The sequence below is a fragment of the Andrena cerasifolii genome, chromosome 2 (genome assembly GCF_050908995.1).
Source record: "Andrena cerasifolii isolate SP2316 chromosome 2, iyAndCera1_principal, whole genome shotgun sequence".
NCBI lineage: Eukaryota > Metazoa > Arthropoda > Insecta > Hymenoptera > Andrenidae > Andrena > Andrena cerasifolii.
Window position 1 is genome coordinate 22,581,342 of NC_135119.1, and position 23,514 is coordinate 22,604,855.

At 39.8% G+C, this 23,514-nt stretch overlaps 4 protein-coding genes and 1 long non-coding RNA gene across 6 annotated transcripts in view; 2 read left to right on the top strand and 3 right to left on the bottom strand.

The window, feature by feature from the left end:
- Positions 1-4,234, bottom strand: part of LOC143378968 (uncharacterized) — a 314,434-nt gene extending 310,200 nt beyond the window's left edge. Inside the window, exon 1 of the mRNA XM_076831181.1 lies at positions 1,957-4,234. The gene's annotated coding sequence lies outside the window, so the exon portion shown is untranslated. The remainder of the gene's footprint in view (positions 1-1,956) is intronic.
- The window catches only part of LOC143378983 (uncharacterized), a 79,602-nt gene continuing 59,240 nt past the window's right edge, over positions 3,153-23,514 (top strand). The window contains exon 1 of the long non-coding RNA XR_013088401.1: positions 3,153-3,285. This is a non-coding gene — a long non-coding RNA (uncharacterized LOC143378983). The remainder of the gene's footprint in view (positions 3,286-23,514) is intronic.
- LOC143378962 (fatty acyl-CoA reductase wat-like) lies at positions 6,905-13,022 on the bottom strand. The gene is made up of 9 exons (XM_076831164.1): positions 12,867-13,022; positions 12,009-12,194; positions 9,212-9,305; positions 8,889-9,134; positions 8,627-8,772; positions 8,236-8,535; positions 7,669-7,950; positions 7,312-7,569; positions 6,905-7,218 (listed from the first exon to the last, which is right to left on the bottom strand). The coding sequence occupies exons 1-9, from the start codon at positions 12,974-12,976 to the stop codon at positions 7,110-7,112; spliced, it is 1,731 nt and encodes a 576-aa protein (XP_076687279.1). The 5' UTR covers positions 12,977-13,022; the 3' UTR covers positions 6,905-7,109.
- On the bottom strand, positions 13,486-22,585 carry Nclb (PWP1 homolog no child left behind). 2 transcript variants are annotated; one of them, XM_076831111.1, is made up of 12 exons: positions 22,437-22,585; positions 22,082-22,216; positions 21,809-21,997; positions 21,556-21,731; positions 21,122-21,485; positions 20,925-21,043; positions 20,664-20,851; positions 20,290-20,579; positions 19,912-20,192; positions 16,339-17,831; positions 16,120-16,241; positions 13,486-16,052 (listed from the first exon to the last, which is right to left on the bottom strand). In XM_076831111.1, the coding sequence occupies exons 1-12, from the start codon at positions 22,437-22,439 to the stop codon at positions 14,532-14,534; spliced, it is 4,881 nt and encodes a 1,626-aa protein (XP_076687226.1). In that variant the 5' UTR covers positions 22,440-22,585; the 3' UTR covers positions 13,486-14,531. The 2 variants fall into 2 exon arrangements, with proteins under 2 accessions (XP_076687226.1, XP_076687225.1); XM_076831110.1 differs by having other exon boundaries at positions 20,664-20,849; positions 20,914-21,043; positions 22,437-22,584.
- Positions 18,313-19,854, top strand: LOC143378981 (uncharacterized). The gene is made up of 3 exons (XM_076831203.1): positions 18,313-18,467; positions 18,816-18,888; positions 19,290-19,854. The coding sequence occupies exons 1-3, from the start codon at positions 18,407-18,409 to the stop codon at positions 19,393-19,395; spliced, it is 240 nt and encodes a 79-aa protein (XP_076687318.1). The 5' UTR covers positions 18,313-18,406; the 3' UTR covers positions 19,396-19,854.

The window sequence follows — 23,514 nt, forward strand, 5'->3', positions numbered from 1 at the left end:
TCGCGGTAGGAATAGGTATACGTGAGGTGTCGGTAGGAATAGTGTTAAATAAATTTTTATAATCACCTAATGAATTTTATTGAATTTGTTATTTAAAAATATTTGTATCCCTTTAAACTCGACTCGTGTAACTGTATGCTATAAAAGGTGGATTCTAACCCTCTTCTGCGATAAAATTTGTTACGCTTCAGGAGCTTACACTTTATTGAAATATATATGTAAAATTTGAAAGTCTATTTAATCCCAATATTCTCATAATTATTTGAAGAACCTACAACGAAACTTCAGCACTCATTTTTCTTTAAATAAATTTTTCTAATCACCTAATGAATTTTATTGAATTTGTTATTTAAAAATATTTCTATTCCTTCAACTCGACTCGTGTAACTGTATGTTATAAAGGTGGATTCTAACCCTCTTCCGCGATAAAATTTGTTACCCTACAGGAGCTTACATTTTACTGAAATATATATGTAAAATTTGAAAATCTATTTAATCCCAATATTCTCATAATTATTTGGAGAACCTACAACGAAACTTCAGCACTCATTTTTCTTTAAATAAATTTTTCTAATCACCAAATGAATTTTATTGAATTTGTTATTTAAAAATATTTTTATCCCTTCAACTCGACTCGTGTAACTGTATGTTATAAAAGGTGGATCCTATCCCTCTTCCGCGATAAAATTTGTTACGCTTCAGGAGCTTACACTTTATTGAAATATATATGTAAAATTTGAAAGTCTATTTAATCCCAATATTCTCATAATTATTTGAAGAAGCTACAGCGAAACCTTCAGCGAGACTTTCAATGGAAAGAGACGAAAATGACGATCCCCACTGCAAAATCTTTTCAATGCTGAATATAGGAGAATCTAAGTAGATAAGTCCGACCAGACTCAAACGAGACATCCGAAATCCTCTTTCACCGCCGCCCTGCGCCGTTATTTTAATCCTACTAATCCACCAAGCAGGAATGAGAAAGTTGAACGATAATGTAAGTGCATGGCATGGAAAAGAAAGATGACTCACGTTCAAGAAATGCGTATTTTTCCCCCTTTCTTTAAACTATCAGAAACGTAGACGATAAACCGTATCGTTGCATGTCCCCGAAAGACAACAGCAATGCGTACTTATATCGTACGCCGTCGCTTATTGCCGAGAGCTTATCACCGAGTGTGTACCTTTATTATGCGGGCGGTGTTTATCATTGACTACGGCCAGTAGCCTGTCTCGCGCGTACTTATTCGTGAATATTCATCGTACCAACGCCCTATGCCCATTTTTCCCTAAGTTATTAATTTGCAAGCACAAGTAAGTAATAAATTTTTAGAGAAATATTTGACTCGTTCAGCAATTCGAGATAGCTTCTAAATTGGAGGGGAAAATTATTCCCCAGCACGCATGAATATTTATCACGCGAATGCTTATATCACAGGAACTGTTAACGGTGGTAATTAACCGGTCCGCTCCGACATTGCGCGCCGAAAATCGTAACTGGAAGCACTTAGGTATAACCACGCCAGAAATATAACGCGACTTGCATTCCTGCGTGACATAGAGCGAGGGAGGACAGACGCAGACAGGAGGTAAAGATCGATAGAGGTTCGTCGACTCCAACAACTGACTGGAGTCTATATTCCACCCAACGGGGTTCACTAATATCTCCAAACGTACCTCCAAACGGAGAAACATTTACTCGGACTACATGTTTCTATCGCTACAGAGTCGCGCGTGAAAGTTTAATCTCTTTCGTCCCGTCATACATAATGTATGATTTCGTTCGGGAACAAAAAATGGCGGGAATAAGATTATGCCGTGTTACGAGCTTAACACAGCTCGACTTTAAAACGACCAACGCGCGTACGTCCTTCCTCACGCGATTAAACAACAACGTCTGGAGCTACCTCGCTCTGTTTACACTCCGGCTAAAACACAGATGTTTTTTGTACTCACCAAAGCTTTCTATCGAGACGATTCCAGGGACCGCGCTCTCCTCATAGCTGACTTAATCCAAGACTTAATGACGTTGCTGGTGGCATCGGCTATCACAGTGTTTCCTAGTGCATGAGGAAATCCTTCGACCTGTCATCGTTGCAGCCGACGCGTGCGGGCTGCAGTCGTATCCACCGCACAGAAGGAAGCGAAATCACAGTTCGGACGAGCAATGTCCCGATGGGAACAGAGTCACTTTAGGCATCCACGACGAGTCGTCCTCGAGTCACAGGTACAGACGATTGTCAAAACATGTTCTTATGGGGGGAAAGGATGTCACCGCCAATAACGAATCCCGATTTAATCAACGAACAGGCTACTGCTACTCACTGCGATCACAATTTCATTTTTCGATTCGCGTTTCGTGCCTCGTCGCGCGCGTGCGAAAACTGCGCGGCCATTGCTCACTCGGCCCCGATCGCTCCGATCACTCCGACAAGAAACAAGATCGATGTATCGATAATTTTTTCGAATGTTCACTGCGACACCATGTTCCGGTCAGTCGAATAGTAACGACCGCGTCGCGTCTTCCCAAGCGTTCCTGTGCACTGCTAGTTTAATCCGGCTAATCGAATTTCGTCCGTTCTTGGATCAACCCGGTTCTGTCGTGTGTCCGTTCTCGGTAGTCCCCCGGAGAACAGGATGGTTATATCGATGAGCGATCTTTTTCGCGCGATATTATTTCGATGGTTTTGTGGCGTGTCGCCGATGGTCGCCAAGGGTCGGTCACGTTCGTCGATCCACCTGACGGGGCTACGGCGAACATAACGTACGGTCGCTTGTTTCTTCGATGCGCAGCGTGTGCACACGTGTGTGTCGCGTTAATGGTGAAATTAAGTGCGTTTGATGCAGCGGTGGTTAACCAAATATGCCTGTCTGGTATTCGACAATGTCACGTGTGAACATAACCTGGTAAGGTTCGATCTTGCGGAATTGGGCGATCGATAGTATCGGAGCGGTTTCGATAGTTTGCCACGACGTTTCACAGAGCACGGTCAGGGGACGCATGGCAACGAATTCTCGGATCCAGTGCAGCTGGGCATTCCTCTCTGGGGCTTCATTTCCGGACGATCGAATTTAAGATGCGCGACGTAAATCGCGGCGAGGTCCCGACGGTTGTGTACGCGGTTTAGCGGCGTCTCCCAAACTTGCTGGTACGTGCATCGACTGAGCTGCAACTGTGCTCGCACGACTTGTCATCGGCGCACCACGAACGAGTCACACGAGCGGCGCGGATGTCACTGTATCCTTCCAGCATCGAGGGTACCGAGTACTGGATCGTTGTGGCTGGTGAGTACGAGCTTATAGATACTCTCTGTCATCTCCTTCGGGATTTTTCCGTGGGCTTCGGCGGTAATGTTCGGGAGCCGATGATGGCCGAAGTGCACGCGACCGTTGGTTCGCTGATCACCGAGCCGTTGCGCGAAAGTGCGTGCGAAGGAAAAATTGTCGTTAAAGCACGGGAACGCGTGCGACGAGAACGCACGAAACGACGGACGAGTGGACGGAGCCGCTGCTGGCCGACTGCCGACGGTCGAACACGCTCGGGTCCCGACGATCAGCTGATCGCCACGCGCGCTACTATGGTAACCAACGTCAGTGGGGTCCAACCAACGGGTAGGGTTGCACGCGCGCACTCGACTTTTCGAGGGCGCCCCGCGCGCCAGTCGCGCGCTCCCGATAAATCTGTGTAATGTGCGCGCGTGTGTGCGTGCGCGCGCGCACACGTGGTAGGGAGCAAGTGCGCGCGTGTTCGCACACAGTGTCCGTCGATGACAAAACACGATAACGATGGTAATCGACGGGGAGAAGCGAAGATCGAATCGAAAGAGCTACCTTTCGGGCTTTTCTCGTGTTTCTTTATATTTCCTTTTCTGTCGCGTTCGTTTCTATCTGTTTCTCTCCCTCCCCCCTCTTTCTTTCGCTCTATCTCTCTCTCTCTCTCTCTCTCTCTCTCTCTCGCTCGCTCTCTTTCTCTCTCTCTCACTCTCTCTCTCTCTCTTTCTCTCTCTCTCTCTCTCTCTGGCTCTGTTACTGTCTCTACTGGATTGCGCGCCACGCAACGTCACAACGCGGCCCAAAGATTACGACCGCGTGCCGTCGCAAAGATGGTTCAAAATACCGCGTGACTCGTCACAAAGTACGACGGCGGTGACCGTGTCTGACAGGAAGGAAAATTTCACGAGGCAAGCGTAGCGCGAGCGGCAACGTACACCATCCGCTCGTGTCGGCAGTCGGGCGTGCACTGCCTTCCTGAGTCGCCGGTTGGCTCTCGATCCTCGACTCGGCTGGCTCGACTCGCTCGCGGCCTCCATCCCCGTATATCGAGTTACGCGCTAACACTCGGTGCACGGTGCACGGTGCTCGCACACACATTTGACAATCATTCTAATGAATTTTTGTTAAAGTACACATTTGTGTAAGGTTTTACATTTGTAGGTAGGATAAATTGTTGAATCAATAAGTTACGATCAACTATATTCTTATACGAATGGATTTCTGCCAATTTTCCCGAATAAAATGAATGTTACTCCTTTATGGTTAAATACGTTGGTTTCTAAAGAAAGAATAGTTTGTCAATGGTATCCTTTATTTTATTCTTTATTATAGAAGATATTTTTCGTTAGTCACGTTTCAAAGTTGAGCGCGAGATAGGAACCTGCGTGTGGCGCTCAGTTGATATTGGTCTCGCAGCAAATAAATAACCAATAAGATTTCATTCGATTGCGCATAAAAATTTTGTTGGCGTTATTTGACTTTCATCGTATCGATTAATTCTGCATGTTCAATTCATCAATTTCGGGAACGCCGTTTGTTCCTTTCCATGCCCCAATTGGTTATTATTAAGTACGGGTGGTTGAATATTTTAAGTATTCAATCTTATTCGCAATTTTCGTAGCTATCTACGGCTTAACTATTAATACCATAGTATTATGATATAAATCGGATACTTTTTATTGAATCCATTTCATGATTGATGTATTTTAGTATTGAAACTGCATTACAATAGTCAAAGGGGAGCAAAAGTCAAGAAACAACATCTCTCGGTCGATCTTTAACGATTAATGATATTATCATCTAAGAACTCCGAAGGGTAATGAATCAATCGGTTTTATACAACGTGCTCGGCATCTAGACAAACCTGTAGTCACGCCTATAAATGATTGCACTCCCAACGCGATTGTGAGGCTCAGGGGGGGGGGGTACTCCCACGCGTCAATTCTATTTCCACGATTGATAACTTTTTTTCACTCACAAACTGATCATTTAGAATTGCCTATTAAAGAATTTCAGTTTTCAGATGGTTCTCTTCCTCGATGCGAACTTTCTCCATATATCCTTTAATTTAAACGATTTCGAGATGAATCTGGTACATCATTAGAATCTTACTTGGTACCTATGTAGGCTTTGCGTGAAGTACACATAGAAGTCGATACTCGAGTGTCAACGAGCCTAAAGGGACGTGTCCTTTTGAGAGTTTCTTTCGGTAGTTGCTTCGAGAATGCTAAATTGTGAGTCCACTTGAGAACAAGTTCGAAAATTTTTACTCTCAGATAGGCGATAGAAACCTCGCCGAGAGCTTAGTATCCGATAGAACTTCAGAACCGTGCCCACTAGAAATTGGTCTGTGCCTACTCTCTGTAGTTTCTCTCGCAAACGGGACCTGCTTAAGCGTCACGCGCCGATGTTGATGAGACTCTGCAGATTTACAGAATTGTCAAAAATATTCGACACGTATTTTTTTTTATCGACCATCGTCCACATCTAGGAGGGGAAATAGCCGTCAATATTGAGGGTTCAAAATATATTTTGCTCACTCCTGGACACACCGGGACAATCTACGGGACACCGCAAGACACACTTGGACACTCCGGTGTCTAGTGGTGTTCTGGAGTGTTCCGGAGAGCCCGATAGTGTCCAAAAGTATCCAAGAATGTCCGGAGTGTCCTGGTGGGACGCAACAATGGTGTCAGAAGTGGGATCCACACCAGATCGTCGGTAGGAGATTCAGTTTTACAGATAATGTTTGGTAATCTGCAACGTTCTATAGTGAGTTAGTTTAAAGAACAACTAAAGCAATTCGACTCCCGGTGGAAAGATGAACATGCTGTGTGGAATGAGAAACAGGCCACAGACAAAGCAGCACAAGGAACACGGGAGGTTGCATTGGGCGCTCGCATATCCCAAATAGAAAATCAGGTCCAAGTGCTCTCGTCTTCATTACAGTATACTACTTTGCATAATACGGAACAGTCGGGACAAGGAATGACAAATAGTGAAACTAGTATAAATAGTGTAAATATGTAAAGTCTAAATAGTATAAACATTATACATAATGTTGTTCCTGTACCTGATCCCACGACTGTGCCTCAAATAGCTTCATTACAGAGCCCGGCCCGAAGTGTATTAAGTTCACTTTCTGCTGCAAAATATTCAGTGTATTCAATATTGTTTTCAGCCTTTAAATTTCCTTCCGGGGCGAAAAATGTATCAAATCGAAATAACGTTTGATTACAAAATTATTATCGGCAACAGAAAGAGGAGTCTCCCTCCACGTGGCTTCTAGTTCTTTCATATCACGACAGTGATTATACCAACCACGTCGACTTACAATTATTATAATAAACGCTTGATTCAACTGGCGCATAGTTAGTCACAGGACTAAGAAAGATTTGAAAACATTAGAAACTCACTGTCAGACTTACAACTAAACATAGAGCTACGACTTTCTCTTAACATCTAACAAATATTCCAGATTTGATCCAATACGTAACAACAGTTTTTCAAAATAAATATATTTCAATGAAATATCGTTTGGAATGTTGCCATGTTATCATAGGATAATAATTACAAGTTGAAATTTTTGTGATTCGCATGGTGGGAAATAGGATTTAAGAACGCAGCATGCTTAATATTTTTCACAGTTTATTCACGAAGATACAGGCGCGTGGCGACATCTGTTAGCGTTACCGCAAATTAAGTTCACGAGATCAATAATAATCAGCTGTTTTAAATAAACCAACAGGTATGCACTATATACAGCCGCAACGAGATTTCCATTGAACTAATTTACCATTTAGAAGAAAAGATTACAAAACTAATATTACCAACCATTAATGTGCCAAAGGACATAGGGACCAAAGAAATGATAGAAAATGTACAGTTACCCATACCATTAGCAGGGAGACTAATGTCATTATCGTATAATGAGCGATTTTTAGCCTGAAATAGAAGAAATTTGAATTTTAGAAAGCAATTTTATACCATGGGGTGCTTTTAAATTTAATTTTAATGACTCGATGAAAGGAAACACACTTCTTATATCTTCTGCATGCTGCCTCCACTGTGTCGAGTGGGTCTTTTATCATGTACATACGGATGCCTCTAATATTACAATAAAAGTACTCATTCCAGTCTAGGTTTTTGATGTTGAACTTGAAAATTCCTTGATCGGCGGAATTCAACCTTTGCCAAAGTTTCTGAACGTTATCGTCACAAAAATTCCATTCCTGTGTTGAAAAGTAATGTATCACATTGCTAAATTTCTGTATTTTTCTATACGCATCCAACAATCTGAAAGTATATAGACCGTCATTGTTAATCAATGCTATACATATTCTGTCGGTTATCATTTAACTAATATGGATTACAATTGATGTATAAAATACGTACATGGGTTTTCGACCAGAAACATAAGCCAACGTATCAACAATAGTTGCTGGCAGCATGTGGAAGAAGATGACACAAATTTTATGGAGAATTAAATGTCTGTTCAGTATCAGCATATAATACCAGATGCACTGTATACTAGGTACTTCCAAGCCAAAGTTTGCAATTATGTTCATAAATACACCCCAAGTAATGGGATTTTGACTTGAAGATACAGAGTTATAAATGGGGATTCTCTCATTAACAGACATATTAGAATCTGTATCTAATATTTCAGAAGGTTGCCTATAAAGTAATGGAATCCATAATTCTAAGATTATATATGTATACATACGTGCAACTACTTAATAATTAAAATTTTTATTAATCTATAGTTTACATTCGTAATACGAGTGTCACGATCTTTTCATTACTTCCTGTTTATAATATGCCAAAATTATTTCATTTCCAGTAAAAAGCATTTTACTCAATTTTTTCGTTCGAATATGAAAGATTAAATTCGCTTATATATATATTAATAACGTAGGTAGTTAATATAAAGAAATTACAATGACAAAATTAAATACTTACCTATTACTAGCAGCCCAAGCAGCAGCAATTGTAGTAGACACTACATAATCAGCTGGTATCATTTCCGCCGTGTTTTCTGGTATACAATGTAGCGTATGCAACAATCCTAAACCTGCTCCTATAATTACCCCTGTAGTTCCATATAAATTATTTGTCCATCCATAAAGAGGTTCTTCGGCTGTTGATAAAACAATAGAAGGTCGGACGATACACGTTGGAATACCTTCGCTATACTTTGCGACAATACTTTCTCCAACTGCTTTAGAGAATATGTACATATTGGGCCAGTTTTTGAGCAGTCTATGAAAATGAAAAATTTATGTTTAGTCATAGCTACCTCGTTTTCTTATTCGCGCAATCATGTTCCGTGAAATATTCAGTTAGTACTTACATGGGTGTGATTTCTTCAAGTTTTTCATCATCAAAGATATCCAACAACGATATTAACTTATCTCCATCGATAGGTGGTCTGTAGTGTATTTCATCAATGTGTTTATGTATACAGTTCGAAAATGCAGTTGATACGTGTACGAATGACTGTAGATAGATTTCGGGATTTAGTGTTAAATGTAAGATACAATTTATAATACGTGTTTAATTATAACGATTGGTTCAATTGTTTGACGAAAGGTTTTAAAAGATCTCCGATCTACCTTTAAGTTCGGCATCTGTTTCGCGAACAGTAATATGCATCTCGTGCCTTTCACATTAATGTTCACGGCTAGACGCATCTTTTCGTCAAATCGAACGGTCGCTGCAGCATGAAAAATGATATTCGTATTCATCAGCATCGTTTTCGTTTCCGGTGACAGACCATAATCTTCTTGCATCGCGTCACCCTCCACCATTATCACCTTGTTCAGAAAATTCGGTTGCTCGCGTCTCAATCTATCGTATACCTGATCACAATAGCGTGTACATAATAATTATACATCCTAATCTTATACAACTTAATATCCATAAGTATATCACCTACAGCATCTTCGAAGTTCTCTTTAAACCGCTGTTCTGAACTTTTCCCTTTTTTCGGCCTTACTATCACGTATATTTTCGTAATACCCGGACATGATCTATAAATATATAGGTACATACAGTAAATCACGCAAATATTGGGACACCCTTTAAAACAGAATAACTTTTTTTAAAATTGGTCCAAGCGACTTGTGCTTTTTGAGAAGCTAGAAGGATTAGTTTACTAGGTGATGTGATTTGTCGTTTTTAAAAAATTTGCAATTGTTCGGAAAAGCGAAGAAAATAGTGAAACTCGCTTTTTTCACTTTTCTATCTGGGCCTGTGATGAAAATTTAAAAATCCCGTTGATTTCGATGAAATGTTCAACATGTATACACTTACGTAAGACGTTACATGCACTCAGGACCGTGAAAAGGGCGACCTAATTTAAAGAATATTTAAAGCAAATAACGATAATTCGTCTTGTTCGCCGTGTAGCTGCTATTGAAAACAAAAACAGAATCGTCGCGTGAGAAGTTTGCAGTGTCAATATAAGTGTGTGAACTTTAATTCCACCCCGTAATGCAATTTCTCAGACAAATTTCATCAGCGTTTCAAACTGTGGTTATTATAACAAACATCCGTATGACAAAACTTAGATATTGACGTGAGAAATAATCGTGCCAAGTCCCATTCAAACCGGTTCGGTAGTTTTTAAAATATCATTGGCACCGATTTGGAAAACGTAGTTTCGAGAAAACAGCGTTTAAAGTTTAAGGTGCAGGTTAATATGAGATAATTTGTTTTTGCATTTACAGAAAATCGTCGATTCCGGAGCTACAGAAGTGACCTTGCTTTGATGTTTCTGCGAATTCTTTTCCGAAAAAATCGATTGCTTCGATCATTTTACTTCGTTGCGTGTAACCCCTTAAACCTACAAACGGGATTTTTAAATTTTCATTACAGGCTCGGATAAAAAGTTGACAAAGCGACCTTCACTATTTTCTTCGCTATTCCGACCAATTGCAAATTTTTTGAAAACGACAAAACACGTCACCTAGTAAACTAATCCTGCTAGCTTCTCAATTTAAAAAAAATTATTCTGTTTTAAAGGGTGTCCGAATATTTTTGTGATTCACTGTACATAATGACCTAACATGTGGAAATGTAAACACACTCGCAACTCCTTCGACGTCTTATGTATATCCACCTTTTAATTATACAACGTAAATAAGTTACTGTCAAAGGGCGATGACATTAATGGCGGAAGATGACAGTGCGAAAATCGTTACAAAAATACGTCATTATGTTTCCCAATACACTGGTGGCTGATACGTTAGTGGAAACGTTGGCTAGAAATAATGTTTACTACGCTCCCGGATTTCCAATTCCCTTTGGTGAATTCTCTTTCCCTTCGGACATTCTGTTTTTTATTTTCGCAGAAAGCCATTTGAACAACGTAATCGTACGTTAATTCATTCAAATTGTAAGCACAACGACGTTACTTTACAAACACCGGATGTACCTTTTGAACTGATCATTAAACGTAAGACGGACGCGTGTTACAAACTATTAAAGGATGTGACGCATCGAAAAATGTTTACTTTTTCTACGTTATCTATCGAAATTATTACGTGACTCAAAACACGTCCAGCAAAGGTTTATAGTTATCAATTTGAAAAACAATTGCAATCCGAATCCGTATATAGACGAGAACTTTCTTTTAAAACGATTTTATTCAGCTTCGATTCTCTATTTGTTTGTTTGTTTGTTTGTTTGTTTGTTTGTTTGTTTGTTTGTTTGTATGAATGGTTCAAATCTGACAACTCACATTTAACCCACTTCCAACTATCCAATTGTTTTGAAACTTTGCAGGCGTGGTTTTGCAACCCGTGGGGGTGAAAAAATTACCCAGTCATCAATAAATATAACCCATAACCACAAATCCAAACGACTTGAAATCAGCCACTCGCGTTCTTTACGAAAACGACAAAAAAGCCGCTGCATTCGGGACGCTAGTCGCATCACGATTACCGGAAATACACAATTTATTGAAAAATGATCCGTCACGTATGTACGAATAGTAAAACTAAAACTTTGCAGGCGTTCGTATATCACCGTCGAAATTGTAGAGCAAGAAAAGAATTATTTTTTAGTGACTGTAGCACTACAACGTTTAAGCAAACTGTTAAACTGTATACAGCAATAAAAGATATTTGTAAAGAAGTCTGAGCTGTGAAATGTAAATCCACAAACACTAAAAACTAGAAAATAAAAAATATATAAAAAAAAATTATGATAAACGATTTTATTAAAAATGTAGTAAAAACTAAATTAAAGTGCACTAAAAACTAAAAAATAATTATTTTCTTGTACTTCAATTTTGATGGTGTTAATATCACTTTAAATAAAATGGTGGGGCTCCGTGTGCAATCAGAAGTTGAAGTAGTGATGTAGAACCTGTTATGAAATATCGTGTCCCACGATTTTATTTAAAGTGATCAAACACCATTTTAACACCATCAAAATTGAAGAACAAGAAAATAATTATTTTTTAGTTTTTAGTGCATTTTAATTTAGTTTTTACATTTTTAATAAAATCGTTTAACATAAATTTTTTTTACATCTTTTTTATTCTTTAGGTATAATACCATATTCCCACACCAGTGATTGATGCGACATTAAATAATGGGGAAGAAATATCATATTAATACACTAAAATACCGATCCCTTCCAGTTTACGCGATATAGCAGAATAATATAAAAACGCTCGGTTGCGAAGGATTAGTGGAATTTTGAATATATCTTTGAAGGAAACGTACCTTAGTAATTTTTCGACGATCAGCTTGCCCAAGAAACCTGTCCCTCCTGTTACTAAAACGTTAGTATCAGCAAACCATTCGGCGATTTTACTTTTTTCGGGATTTAAAACCGGTGAATCATCGCTCTGATACGATATATCATCTATATACGCATTACTTCCTTCTGAAGACATCTTAATCGTGTACCTGTTAGTTTCAATGAATATACGCACTTTAGTGTAATAATCGCTTAATAATGAATTCGATGGATTCGTGATGAATTGAATGTTCGCCACACATCTGTGCGCGCTACATGCGTACAGTTTCGAAAAAAAGCTGTGGGGTTCATCAAGTATTCGGCGAGAACACTCAGCCTGTAGGCCTGTAAAGGATCACCGTTGAATCGAGAATTATCTACATAGAGTGAAATACCTTCCCAATTATTCTCGTCTCTAGAGAAACAACTTTTTCTTTTTAATTTCTTTTCGACTAAGTATCACGTGAACGGGCTGTCCTCCTACCGTCGGTATACCGAACATCAGAAATAGTAAAAAACGACTGGTAATGCAAAAAAGGAAACAGACTTATATATGTAGGTATTATGTATGCAAGAAGTATAAAAGTTATTTGCAAGTCTATTATTTTGAAGGATATTTTCTTCTATGCATTCTTCTCAATAGCATGGTCAGAAATTATTAAAACTGTATTATCGAAATCGACATGTCCAATTTGTAATATAACAGTAGGCAGTCTTTTGAGAAAGTTCGAAGTCCATTTATCTAATTTCAATTTTTATAATTATTAGAAACCTTTTACCAGTCGTAATTATGTAGCACCAGCCTATAGCAATGATAAAAAAGAAATGTTATTATATCACACCTGTTCTGAGCGGACGGCGAAATGACGATGCGTCGATGCGGACTCAACGACGGACGAATTTCAACTGCGTAGAGTTCCGATCCTGTTCCAATACCATTAAAAATATACATTTCCTCACACGTACGCTATGTAACACTAACACACGCATAGGTGACTACCTCTTTATGTTAATTCGAATAGTATTTAATAGCCCAGAACAATCATTTAAATTACAATAGAAAGCTACTTTCAAATATGAGTTTTACTATTAAAGAAGGAAGTATGAATGACGAAGCAATTAAACTATTGCCTCCATTCAGCAATTATTTGCAAAAAAAGCCTCGCTGCACCTTGATAGGATAAGCGCCTGAAATAATAGAATTCTACCAAATTACTCTACCGATTATTTGTTTATAACATATTCGTTTAACTTAACGAACCGGTGGATGCCCTTCTCCCTTCACATCGAAATGAAATTTAATGGAAAAGTGTATTATCAAAAAGATAGACTTCCTAATGTTTTCAATATCATTATCAATTTTGATGGATAATATTTCGCTTTAATGATGATGGTACATTCGAAGAGAAATAGGTGGGGATCGATTAGAAATTTTGTACCATCGAATTAACATCACAAATATAACGTATATAACGTTTATGCTATCAATTTATTTGTACTGATACATGCTTCACGAAAAGGATACAGTATATACAATACAATACATTTTGGAATGGTGTAATGTGTAATATAAACAAAGAAAATATACATACAGCATAAACTACATATAAATACAGAAAATATATAACATCATACGCGTAAAGCACTGCCTGCAGATTAATTATGCGAAGTGGTTGAATACTATAATAAATCAAGCAATGACTATTACTATATCTCATTTGTGTAATATTCTATTGTTCGTTGTTCTCGATGTTCAATGAAAATTCTTCTATCTTGATCTGATACTCCTAGTACCTCTACTCAGGGAGAGTGAACGTGGAAAAATACTGTAAAATATTCTTGCTTATATATTTTATAAATCATGGGCCATTCCATAGCAAATCCGCCACTTTTTGCGCCCATGGCCCTGCCGATTTCGTTTGTACAGATCATTTGAATAATATATCGCGCGAATGGCATGAGTTTGTTACCTGAAATGGAGTGCGGCGCTATCATTAACAAGGCCAGAAGGAGTATTTGGAAAACAAGAATCCTTCTTGAAGAACGAACTTCGTGCGATTCATAGTTTTGGAGATACGAATTTATTTATAGCGCCTGTTCTTGCAAAGATGGGCAAAAATTGCAAAGTTTGACGGGCTGTAGTTTTTCAATAAATTTGGAACCAGTGAAACAATGACGATTTGTCGTGGAATGGCCCAATAATTTTACAATTTTTCTCCGTGTAAAAAATTAACAAGAACGAACATACATATCATGTACAACGAATTTTTTTTCATCCATTATCTTTGCACAGTGCCCATATTTGTAACGCACAGCGTTCTCTCTCTTTTTTTCATAATTTACATAATCAGTACCGTGTACTTCTTTCCATTGTTATTTCCATAATCAATCTTACAACGTTTAATACATCATAATTTAAAATCAATTTCAGACAAATGGCTATTCGAGAGCGAGTAGAAATAAAATATATGCATGATTTCTTTAACACTTATTTCACCATCATATACTTAATCGTCTTGTAAAATACTTAAAGGATCCTCGCCAATCTTTTCGGCCGTTTTCTTTAGATCCCTCGTAATCGATTTTTTCACGCTCGCGCGCATTTCCGTTGACTTCATTTGTGGCTCACTCGTAGAAAATTTCTTCCCAAAAATATTACCGCTATCGTCGTCGTCGTCGTCGGGGGGAAACAAAGATTTCGTCGCGACCACTTTCTTCGGTATAGATTTTACAGCAAAGATGTCATCCTCGCCGCTAGATTGATCGGCTAAGATGTCTGTAATATGCGATGTCTTCACAGCTTCGGTTACACTCGCGAAAGCATCACTTTTGTTCAATTGCTCCCGAATACTCCCCGAATCCGACTGTTGCGATTGCTCAGACTGCTCGAAAAACAGATTAGCGCCGTCACCGTCATCGAGCAAGCTTATTTTCTTTCGTGGCTGTTGCGCGGCATTCTTCTTCTCAGGCTCAGACTTTACCGTTGACTTCTTTGTAATAGAACCAAACAAGCTATCATCTTCGTCGTCCTGATCATCATCGTCGAACAGGATAGTTTTCGCATCTTTCAAAGGTTTTTTCACAGGTTTAGCCAAAGGTACTGAAAACAGATCACCCTCCGTGTCGTCAGCGAACAAATTCAAGCCTGGCTTCGCCATAGTCTGTTCTTCGGATGACTTCCTCATGCCCCTGGAAAAGAGGCTGTCATCTTCGGCGAACAGCAAGTTTTTACCCTTTTCAGGGGATGGCGTTTTCGTGACGAAAGCAAACAGTGAACTCGGATCCTTCAGGGGATCGTGACTGCTATCTCGTAATGGGTCGATCATTTCTTTCGACTCATCCATGGATTCGGCGCTATCTCGCTTATTATCTTCCTCACTTGCCGCTGAAGCCGCAGGCGTCGCATTAGAATCATTGTTAGCTTCAGTCTGTAGGTTAGTATCGTTACCGATTTTATCAACCGACGTGCCTTTCTCCGCAGCTGCCTCTGCACTATCAGGTTTTCTAATATGCGTGTCTATCAACGACTTGGAACTAGCCGGTGGCTTTTCAAGAACCCTCTCGACTGGCGAAAGAATTGGCGCTCTACCGAACAGAGTGTCTTCTTTTTGCGGGTCTTCAGGTAGATCAGGCGGTACGTCAAATAAATCTTCTTCGTCGGTGGATGGTGATAACAGTGTGTTTTTATTGGCGCTCATCGAGCTTTCCTTGCTTATGCTACCAAGCTCAGACTTATCGTCCACAGTCAAAGAAATATTAGCATCGCCTATTCGATGAAGATTATCATTCGCCAACGACGGTACTAAACGATCAGAAGTCGCGGCAACGATGTGCAGAGTATTAGGATTTGTAGAACTAGTGGGCTCTTTGCCCAAAGTATTCGGTAATTGATTGCCACGATGTCCTTCATCTTGAGTACGATTACCCGCGGCGTCCACGGTATCAAAATCGATTCCGCTTTGTCTGAGGGCAGATTTCCGCGCGTGCCTGCTCTGGGGTCGACGTTTGGCCTGTATTCTAACTCTCGTCTGAAAAAAATGACACGTAAATTCAAAACAAACGAATAATCTTAAACTTATAGATTACAATATTTACTTTGGAGGCGGCAATGGACAACGTTTCCACTTGAGCAGGCTCGTCGAAGCTAATGGCGCTCTCCACGTTACTTTCCCCCGAAACTGTCGACTGCAGGGACTGTTTCTGGGTGGTACTGTCTTCTATAAAAAGAAACATGCAGACCAAACGCAACATTATCATTTAAATACCATACAACAAGGGACAAAGAAGTATACGTTTGCAAGTAGTACACGTTACCAGATGCACTTGGAGGTGAACTGTAACCTTGGGTACTAATACACCCGCCGTCATCGCTATCTCTGTCCGCAGTGCTATCTTCTTCGTCTGTTTTCTCTTCGCTGCGTCTCCACAACGGTGGCGTATCCATCGGTGAGAGTATTTTCAAATCGCCCATTCTCCCCATTAGATTCTTGATTTTACCGGAAACCGTGCGTCGGGCTGCCTGGCCGCTTTCTTCAGGCGGCGATGACGACAGAGCTGCCTGAATGTCCAGTGACTTCGGTGGGATTTTCTTTGGTTCGCTCTCAGCGTTCCCTGCGGTGTCTATTCCCTGAGAAGTGACCCGACGCGCATCTTTCTCGCTGCGTTGGTCCACTTTGCTCGACCTGCTGACACTGGATCCTTGATCTTCTACAATGATATCAGGAGCAACTGGTGTTTCGGTGTCCTTAGCAGATAATCCCTCGACCTTCGTATCCACCTTTATCTCTGGCACCGATTTCTCATCTCCCTTCCTCTTTCCCGTGGTTACACTCTTATCGCTGAACAGGTCATCGTAATCGTCATCTTCGAAGACTAATCCGTGCGAAACAACGGTGGAGGAGAACAACCCGTTGCCCGACAGAATATCGCTGCCCTTTCTCTTCGTTTTTCGGGTGGACGCATCTCGATCCACGGTATCTGTCCCCGATTCGCTGGTTCCTACTGGTTGTTTAGCCTTTCCTAGTGCTGGCTTCGCGTTGAACCTCTCCTTCGCCGAGAACAAGTTACCCTCGTCGTCGTCGTTGAAGATACGGGACTCGGACTTCGTCTCGGTTTGAATCGGTTTCGTGGCGAACAGATCCCCGTCATCGATATCTTCCACGTCGTCGAACAATCTGATCTCCTTCGGCGGGACGTTCTGCCGTTTCTCTACGTTATTATTGTTAGGCGCCGCGTCGCGGATGTTGCTTCCAAACAGACCATCGCTGTCAGAGATACCTGGGAGTTTCCGAGTCGAGAGATTACTTTCCTCCTTCGACGTCGGTTTCGACACGATGCCGAAGATGTCGACATCGGGCGAGTCTTTCCTGCCGAATATATCGATTTCCTCGTCGAATAGGCCACCTCGTTGCGTAATCTTGACCTTGTCCGGATGCTGAGGGACAGTCGTCAAGAAATCGCTGCTCTTCTGAGACCTCGAGCCCGAACTGGTCGTTGAAAACAGTTCGTCGCCGGAGTCGGAGTCGTCGAACAGTAACAACTCCTTCGACTTCGCTGATTTCGAATCTGCCTTCGGTAAGGGCGGCGGGCCGAACAGGTGATCGTTCTCGAACACATCGTCCTGCTGCACGGAGGAAACGTCCTCCTTCTGTTCCTCCTGCGGCTGATTGCCGGTCAAGTTCGAATTCAGGTTGGCATTGGCCTGGTTCCTAGAACGCGCTGTGAAGAGGCTGTCGCTCAAAACTCTTTCGCGATAAATCTCCTCCGATTTCAAGCGGGTGGACGTCATCTGAGGCTGAAAATCGACACTGAAAACAACGATGAACTTTGAAACACGGAAAACCCCACGATAACACGCCAAACCACGGATCGAGGCAACTAATCGTTATTCTTCCCGTGCAGAAATAATGGAAATTTTTATTTACGAGATACGCGCTGCCAGTGCGTCACAAGAAAAAAGAAGGAAAGGGCAGTGTGCATTGATAAGATATATTTAGACACGTGTCGTATAATTTGGGGGTATGTATAACGATGATCACGCTTTAATGGCAAGCTTGATGGGATTTGTGTAAATTACTGGTCGCGGTAAATATTCCATTTATAGGAGGGAAGAGTTAGTTATTAGTTAAATAATGAACGAGCTAAATTACTGTAACACTCTTTCGACTGATTGATTTTGCGAGGATACCACGGCATAGTGCAAACGTATGAATAATACTTACAAAATATGTACATTAAGAATTAGAGAGTCAAGAGATTATAGTAAAGGTCAACGAAGATACGAGGAGAAGTCTAGGTATAAAAGAGAAATCCGAAGACCCACGATGCATGAGTGAGTGTCAGAAAACCGAAGAACTCAAAGCGTACGAGATTAGAAGTCAATATGAAGAACATCATCTTGTGGACATTTTTTGTAGCACTGTGCTTACTTGTGGAAGTGAAAGGTATATTATTATCGTAGGACTGTTTTGCAACCTGACCTTGCTACCTGACCTATTACTTACTTCGGAGAAACACTCTGTAGATCAAGAAGTAATCGAAAAACATACGTACAATCACGAGATATATCAAATTGCAAAAAAAAAAGAGAATCAATCGAATACTCTTAGCGACAAAGTTTTCAATGTAATAATTTATTTGCGTCTCATTGTTATCGGGGCGATTAAGCTTCTACTGATACACAAAGTTATAGTAGAGGATATCTTTCGTCCGATGTCACAGCACGAAGTTTAATTTTCGAGTACGGTCGACGGAAGCATTGCATATATAATTATAAATTTTGTGACGAACAGGATCTAAGCAGAGCTTCCAGAATCAATGCGCGCGCGTTACGCATCACTCAAATGGAGACATAACGGCGGTTGGGTAAGTTATGTTATTCGAGTATTGTAAATTGATGTCTACTTAACCAGTGCCCGTGTACGTTTCCCCCTTACGTTTCACATATCGCGTCAGATCACAAGCAGGGCTGCATTTACCATAAAGCGCACTAGGCGCAAGCTGTGGCATCACTCTCTATTGGGCCACATTTTAAAACCTTAGAGGCAGCTGGCAAATTTCTGAGGCTCCATAATGATGTTGCGCCTAGGGCCTCCAAAAGTATAAATGCGGCCCTGATCACAAGATGAAACTTTCATCTCGCACGATCGATCCTTCGAAATCAAATATGTATTACGACGCTTAACGTCAGTATACGTTAATGAAATAGAGTTAATAAATCCACAGTGATTAAACGGTGCGTGTTAAGATACGATTAAATTTTCTAGATGTGGGACATACGAATGTGCAGAAGGAAAGCAAATTGGATACCGTCACGATGATTTAAGCAAACCTTACCCTGAATGCTGCGGAGGACCAATTTGTAAAGACTAAACCCGACAGTCGCGAGTGATCGATATTTGATGCAGAACAGAATCTCATTTATGGAGTGCACAGTTAAATAAATATGGACCATGAACCGAAACCATCTTACGCTTACTTGATACGATATAAATAGTTAAAAAAAAATGTAATGAAAAAAAATTACGATGAAACAGACGCGTACGAGATACAGGCGCGCGATGGGATACACTTAAACTGGAGAGGCTCGCCTTGAAGCTCGCGTATCTAGTTGACACAATCACTACAACGCAATGGAGGATGACTAATGTTTGGATCATCAATTCAATGACATTTTGAGTATTTGGCACGCGTACGTGTTCTTGTACGCGTGAAACGCAAAGGGAACATTAATTCTCATTGGCGTTTTATAAATATAAAACTGAATACCAGATTGCCAGATTTATATAGTCAATTTTTACTTTAAAATATATCCTTATTTTTATTAACGAAGTGCTTGTATCTAGTCCAATATCAATTAAGAAAACTTGTAAAATGATAATAACTCACCCTATACTCAAACTTTCTGTGTTAATACTCGGCGGTTGGATCGATATCCCGCTACTGTAGGTGCTTCCATTAGCAGCAGTTGAATTTCGGTCGTTGATATTATCGTTCGAAACAGTATTTCGCGAACTATCACGCACTGCTTCCTGGTTTCCATCGCAATTCCCTGATGTGTCACTGCCAGAGGATCCGGTTGACTGAGTTCTCGATACCCTGTTTGACAATTTATTTTCAACGTCTACGTTTAAAATATTTCCAGGTGTCGGCACCTCTCCGGCAGGTTTCTAAAATATTGAACAATAAACGTTAATTTCATTGTATCGCTGGAAAGCTCGGCAAAGCTCCATATTAACAAGTTTGCGGATAACACTTGAATCTTACTTTCTTGCTTGGCGGTTGATTTTTAGGCGTCCCGAAGAGATCGCCAACATCCTCGTCGTCACTAAACAAGTTGTTGGTATTTGCATTAGTTTCCGGCGTACTAGTAGCCGCTGGCACTACGATGTCCAAATAGGTTTTCCGTGCATTTTCTGTATTCACCGAATTCCCAACATTCGGGTGTTTATTCTTCGCGACTGTTTTGACAGTGCTCTTCGACGAGAAAATATCGTCAAAATCTTCGGAGTCCGCGTCAGAGAATAGATCATCGATCGAAGATTTCGGCTTTGTAGCTGAAAATACAAATTTTCGTTAAAGACTCTCTTGGAAAATTTAATCGAACATACAGCAGAAAATTTAACGAAAAAGGAACATACAAACTGTACTAATGGGAGGTGGTATATCAATGCTGGCGGGTATTATATTATTATCGTACGATTTTATGGGTTTGTCCTTCCATAAATTTTCTGAGGATTGGTCAGTTAAAAATTTATTTCCACTGAATATAGTTTTGGACTTATCAGTTGTAGCATTCTCATCCCCTTCCGGTGTAAATAAATCTTCTGAAGGGAATAATAGTAACTGAGTGTTGGCAAATAATACAAATTATTGGTCTCATTGAAATACCTTTAAATCGATTTATCGCTGCATCACTCTTTTCATCTATAATAACTGGCTTTTGTGCTTGTCGAACAGTGCTCAATCGCTTCGCTAATTCTTCTGCGAAATTTGGTGCCGATTCATTTGATAATGGTAACTAGGAAATAAAACAAATATTTTATGGCATTAAGGCGCGCAATGTAGAAATCGCAGAAGAAATATAAATTATAAAAACCTTTGGCACATTATCATTAGCAGTAATTGATTCGGAAGCAGAATGCACATTATTTTCACTAACTACATCTATATTATCATTGCTCATATATGTTAAATCATTTCTTTTACTGTATTCTGATTCACTCATAGAAGGTAACTTTTCAACTATGTTGGATTTCGGAGTAGTATTCATATTAAACTCTCTAAGGTGTGCTCCATCATCCACATCATCACTTTTCGATTCCTCTTCTTCGTCTACTTGCTCCGATTCACTGTTGCTGCTACTTTCCAACCCAATTTTACTTGAATTCTTCCACCTCTCGGAGCCAATAACATAAGGTAAAGGCCGATCTTGGTATGGATTATTTGGCCCCAGTAAGACACTGAAATTTCATTACAAAACATTTCAGAACATCGCTGTTGCAATGAAAGCACTACGATAGATTTATCTACCTTAATACTAGTCTATTGTCTTCTTCCTCTTCTTCATCCTCTTCCTCCTCTTCGCTATCACTATCGACAAACTCCATCTTCTTATATTTTTCATCCATTATATTTAGGCCTTTCTTTATGCTCTCGCTCACACTGGTTATTAAATCCACTGCTGCTAAGTCTTCATCTTTAGACTCCTATAGACAAATTGGCACTTTTACAGAATATTAACTTAAAAGCTTAAAATTCTTTGTAATCTATAACCTTTAGCTACCTGCATTGAAGCTTCTACTTTTCTCTCAATCTCAACATCATCTTCCTGTACACGGCTCTCAATAAATTGAGTATTAGCCAAAGCTAAAGATGTATTAGTAACATTATCTATAAGTATTGCTGTTTCATTTAGCTGAGCTGTCAACGAATCCAATGCTTCTTCTGTTTTGTTCGCCCTTGACATTACATTCTACAGAAAGTATCACAAACCAATGTAAATCTTCCACTAGCACCATAGTTAAGTAATGAAAATTCTGTCAGATTTGAATAATACCTCAGAAAATTGCTGGAGGTGCTTAAGAAGTCCTGCGTCACCTGCCAGACTCCATTCTCTTCTTTTCGCTCTCATCTCTTCGGTAGTCCATGGATGATCCCATGATTTATCCATTCCATCAGATATATGTGCATCCTAATATATAAAGTTTTTTTACAGTTATATTCGAGGTCATTTAACGAACCCTATTATATGCGTCACAGGTTTTTTAATAGAAAAGAGAAACATGTCGCGTGACAATATGATTCTATATCGGAAAAAGTAACATTATCCTTAGATTTTTGTTTATATTTGTTAACCTTAAAATTAGTTTTTACAGTAAATATGAATACTAGTAAACAGACACGTTACATACCATACCACCTAATCCGATTTGGCCTAACAAACTATTAATTTCCTACGGAATTACATTTACATATGTCGGGTTATTTTTTTTTTATCAAACTTAGTGAAAGAAAAAAAACACCCAGTTAGTGGTTTGGATTATCAGCCACAGTGTTCGGCGCTGTCACATCCGCCGTACATATCATTTAATTCATACGTTATTTTAAAAGTTTCAGGAACGTGCGTAAGTTAATCCGACGGCTCTCTTTTACAAACCATTCTTTAATCGCGTTATTAATAAATAAAAAAAAGTATGTGAAACGTCAGGCGAAATTCCTGGTAAAATTAAATTATAACAAGTAAAAATTCTTCACGTCAACATTTTTTCGATGCAAAACTGTTCATTTGCCAGTGGCCATAATTATGATTGTTTGATGATCAGTTTGCAGTGATATCTGCAGTAACTCATATTTTCACTGATTATCGCTGTACTCAAACCCTTTCCTTCGCCGACTATAATATGTAACACGTTTTTAAACATTATATGTACATTTGTTTCCACTAAACGTCCAAGGAAGGGTCTTTTTATTATGCGATACGATACTGCGCACGGGCAATGTTGCCAAACCGAACAGTATTTTGGTTCGCATTCAACATTCCGCTGTTCGACCGATAGAGGAACAGAACAGCAGTGCGGATTGTTTGTCAATATCTTGGAGTTAGCTGATTTTTTACTGACTTTAATGTTGAAAGCAATCATTTTACAATGACACGAAGACCCGAAGGAATATCCTGATTGTAAATGTGCCAGAGTCTTTAGTGTACGCGTGTGGAGTACACTGATAATACTGTCAAGAAGAACGTCGTATATGTGTAATAATGCTACTTTTATATGCAAGTCAGGAATCCCATCTGTTTCATTAGGGAAAAGAATGTTTGGGATCCTTGCAATATAAAAAGTATCCAAACTTTTCGGAGGTACTATTTCCGAGTTATACGTTACCATGGATATATAATAAAAATATCGGCCCTCCAAGTGGAACAGTGAAAATTTATAGTGCATAAAATAAAACAAGACAGATAACCCTTGTTGCACGAAAAGTTCCATA

Bases quoted from the DNA above. Each gene is read 5' to 3' on its own strand.
- Nclb (XM_076831110.1), bottom strand. The intron at 21,044-21,121 runs GTTTTTATAATT...TTTATTTCCTAG, and splicing joins CTAATGATAATGTGCCAAAG to TTACCATTATCAAATGAATC. The intron at 20,850-20,913 runs GTATTTCAATGA...TATTCCCTTCAG, and splicing joins AGCGATAAATCGATTTAAAG to AAGATTTATTTACACCGGAA.
- LOC143378981 (XM_076831203.1), top strand. From the start codon at position 18,407: ATGAAGAACATCATCTTGTGGACATTTTTTGTAGCACTGTGCTTACTT. The intron at 18,468-18,815 runs GTATATTATTAT...TGTGACGAACAG, and splicing joins CTTACTTGTGGAAGTGAAAG to GATCTAAGCAGAGCTTCCAG. The intron at 18,889-19,289 runs GTAAGTTATGTT...TAAATTTTCTAG, and splicing joins GGAGACATAACGGCGGTTGG to ATGTGGGACATACGAATGTG.
- LOC143378962 (XM_076831164.1), bottom strand. From the start codon at position 12,976: ATGTATATTTTTAATGGTATTGGAACAGGATCGGAACTCTACGCAGTT. The intron at 7,570-7,668 runs GTACGTATTTTA...ATATACTTTCAG, and splicing joins GTTTCTGGTCGAAAACCCAT to ATTGTTGGATGCGTATAGAA. The intron at 7,219-7,311 runs GTGTGTTTCCTT...CTTCTATTTCAG, and splicing joins GCATGCAGAAGATATAAGAA to GCTAAAAATCGCTCATTATA.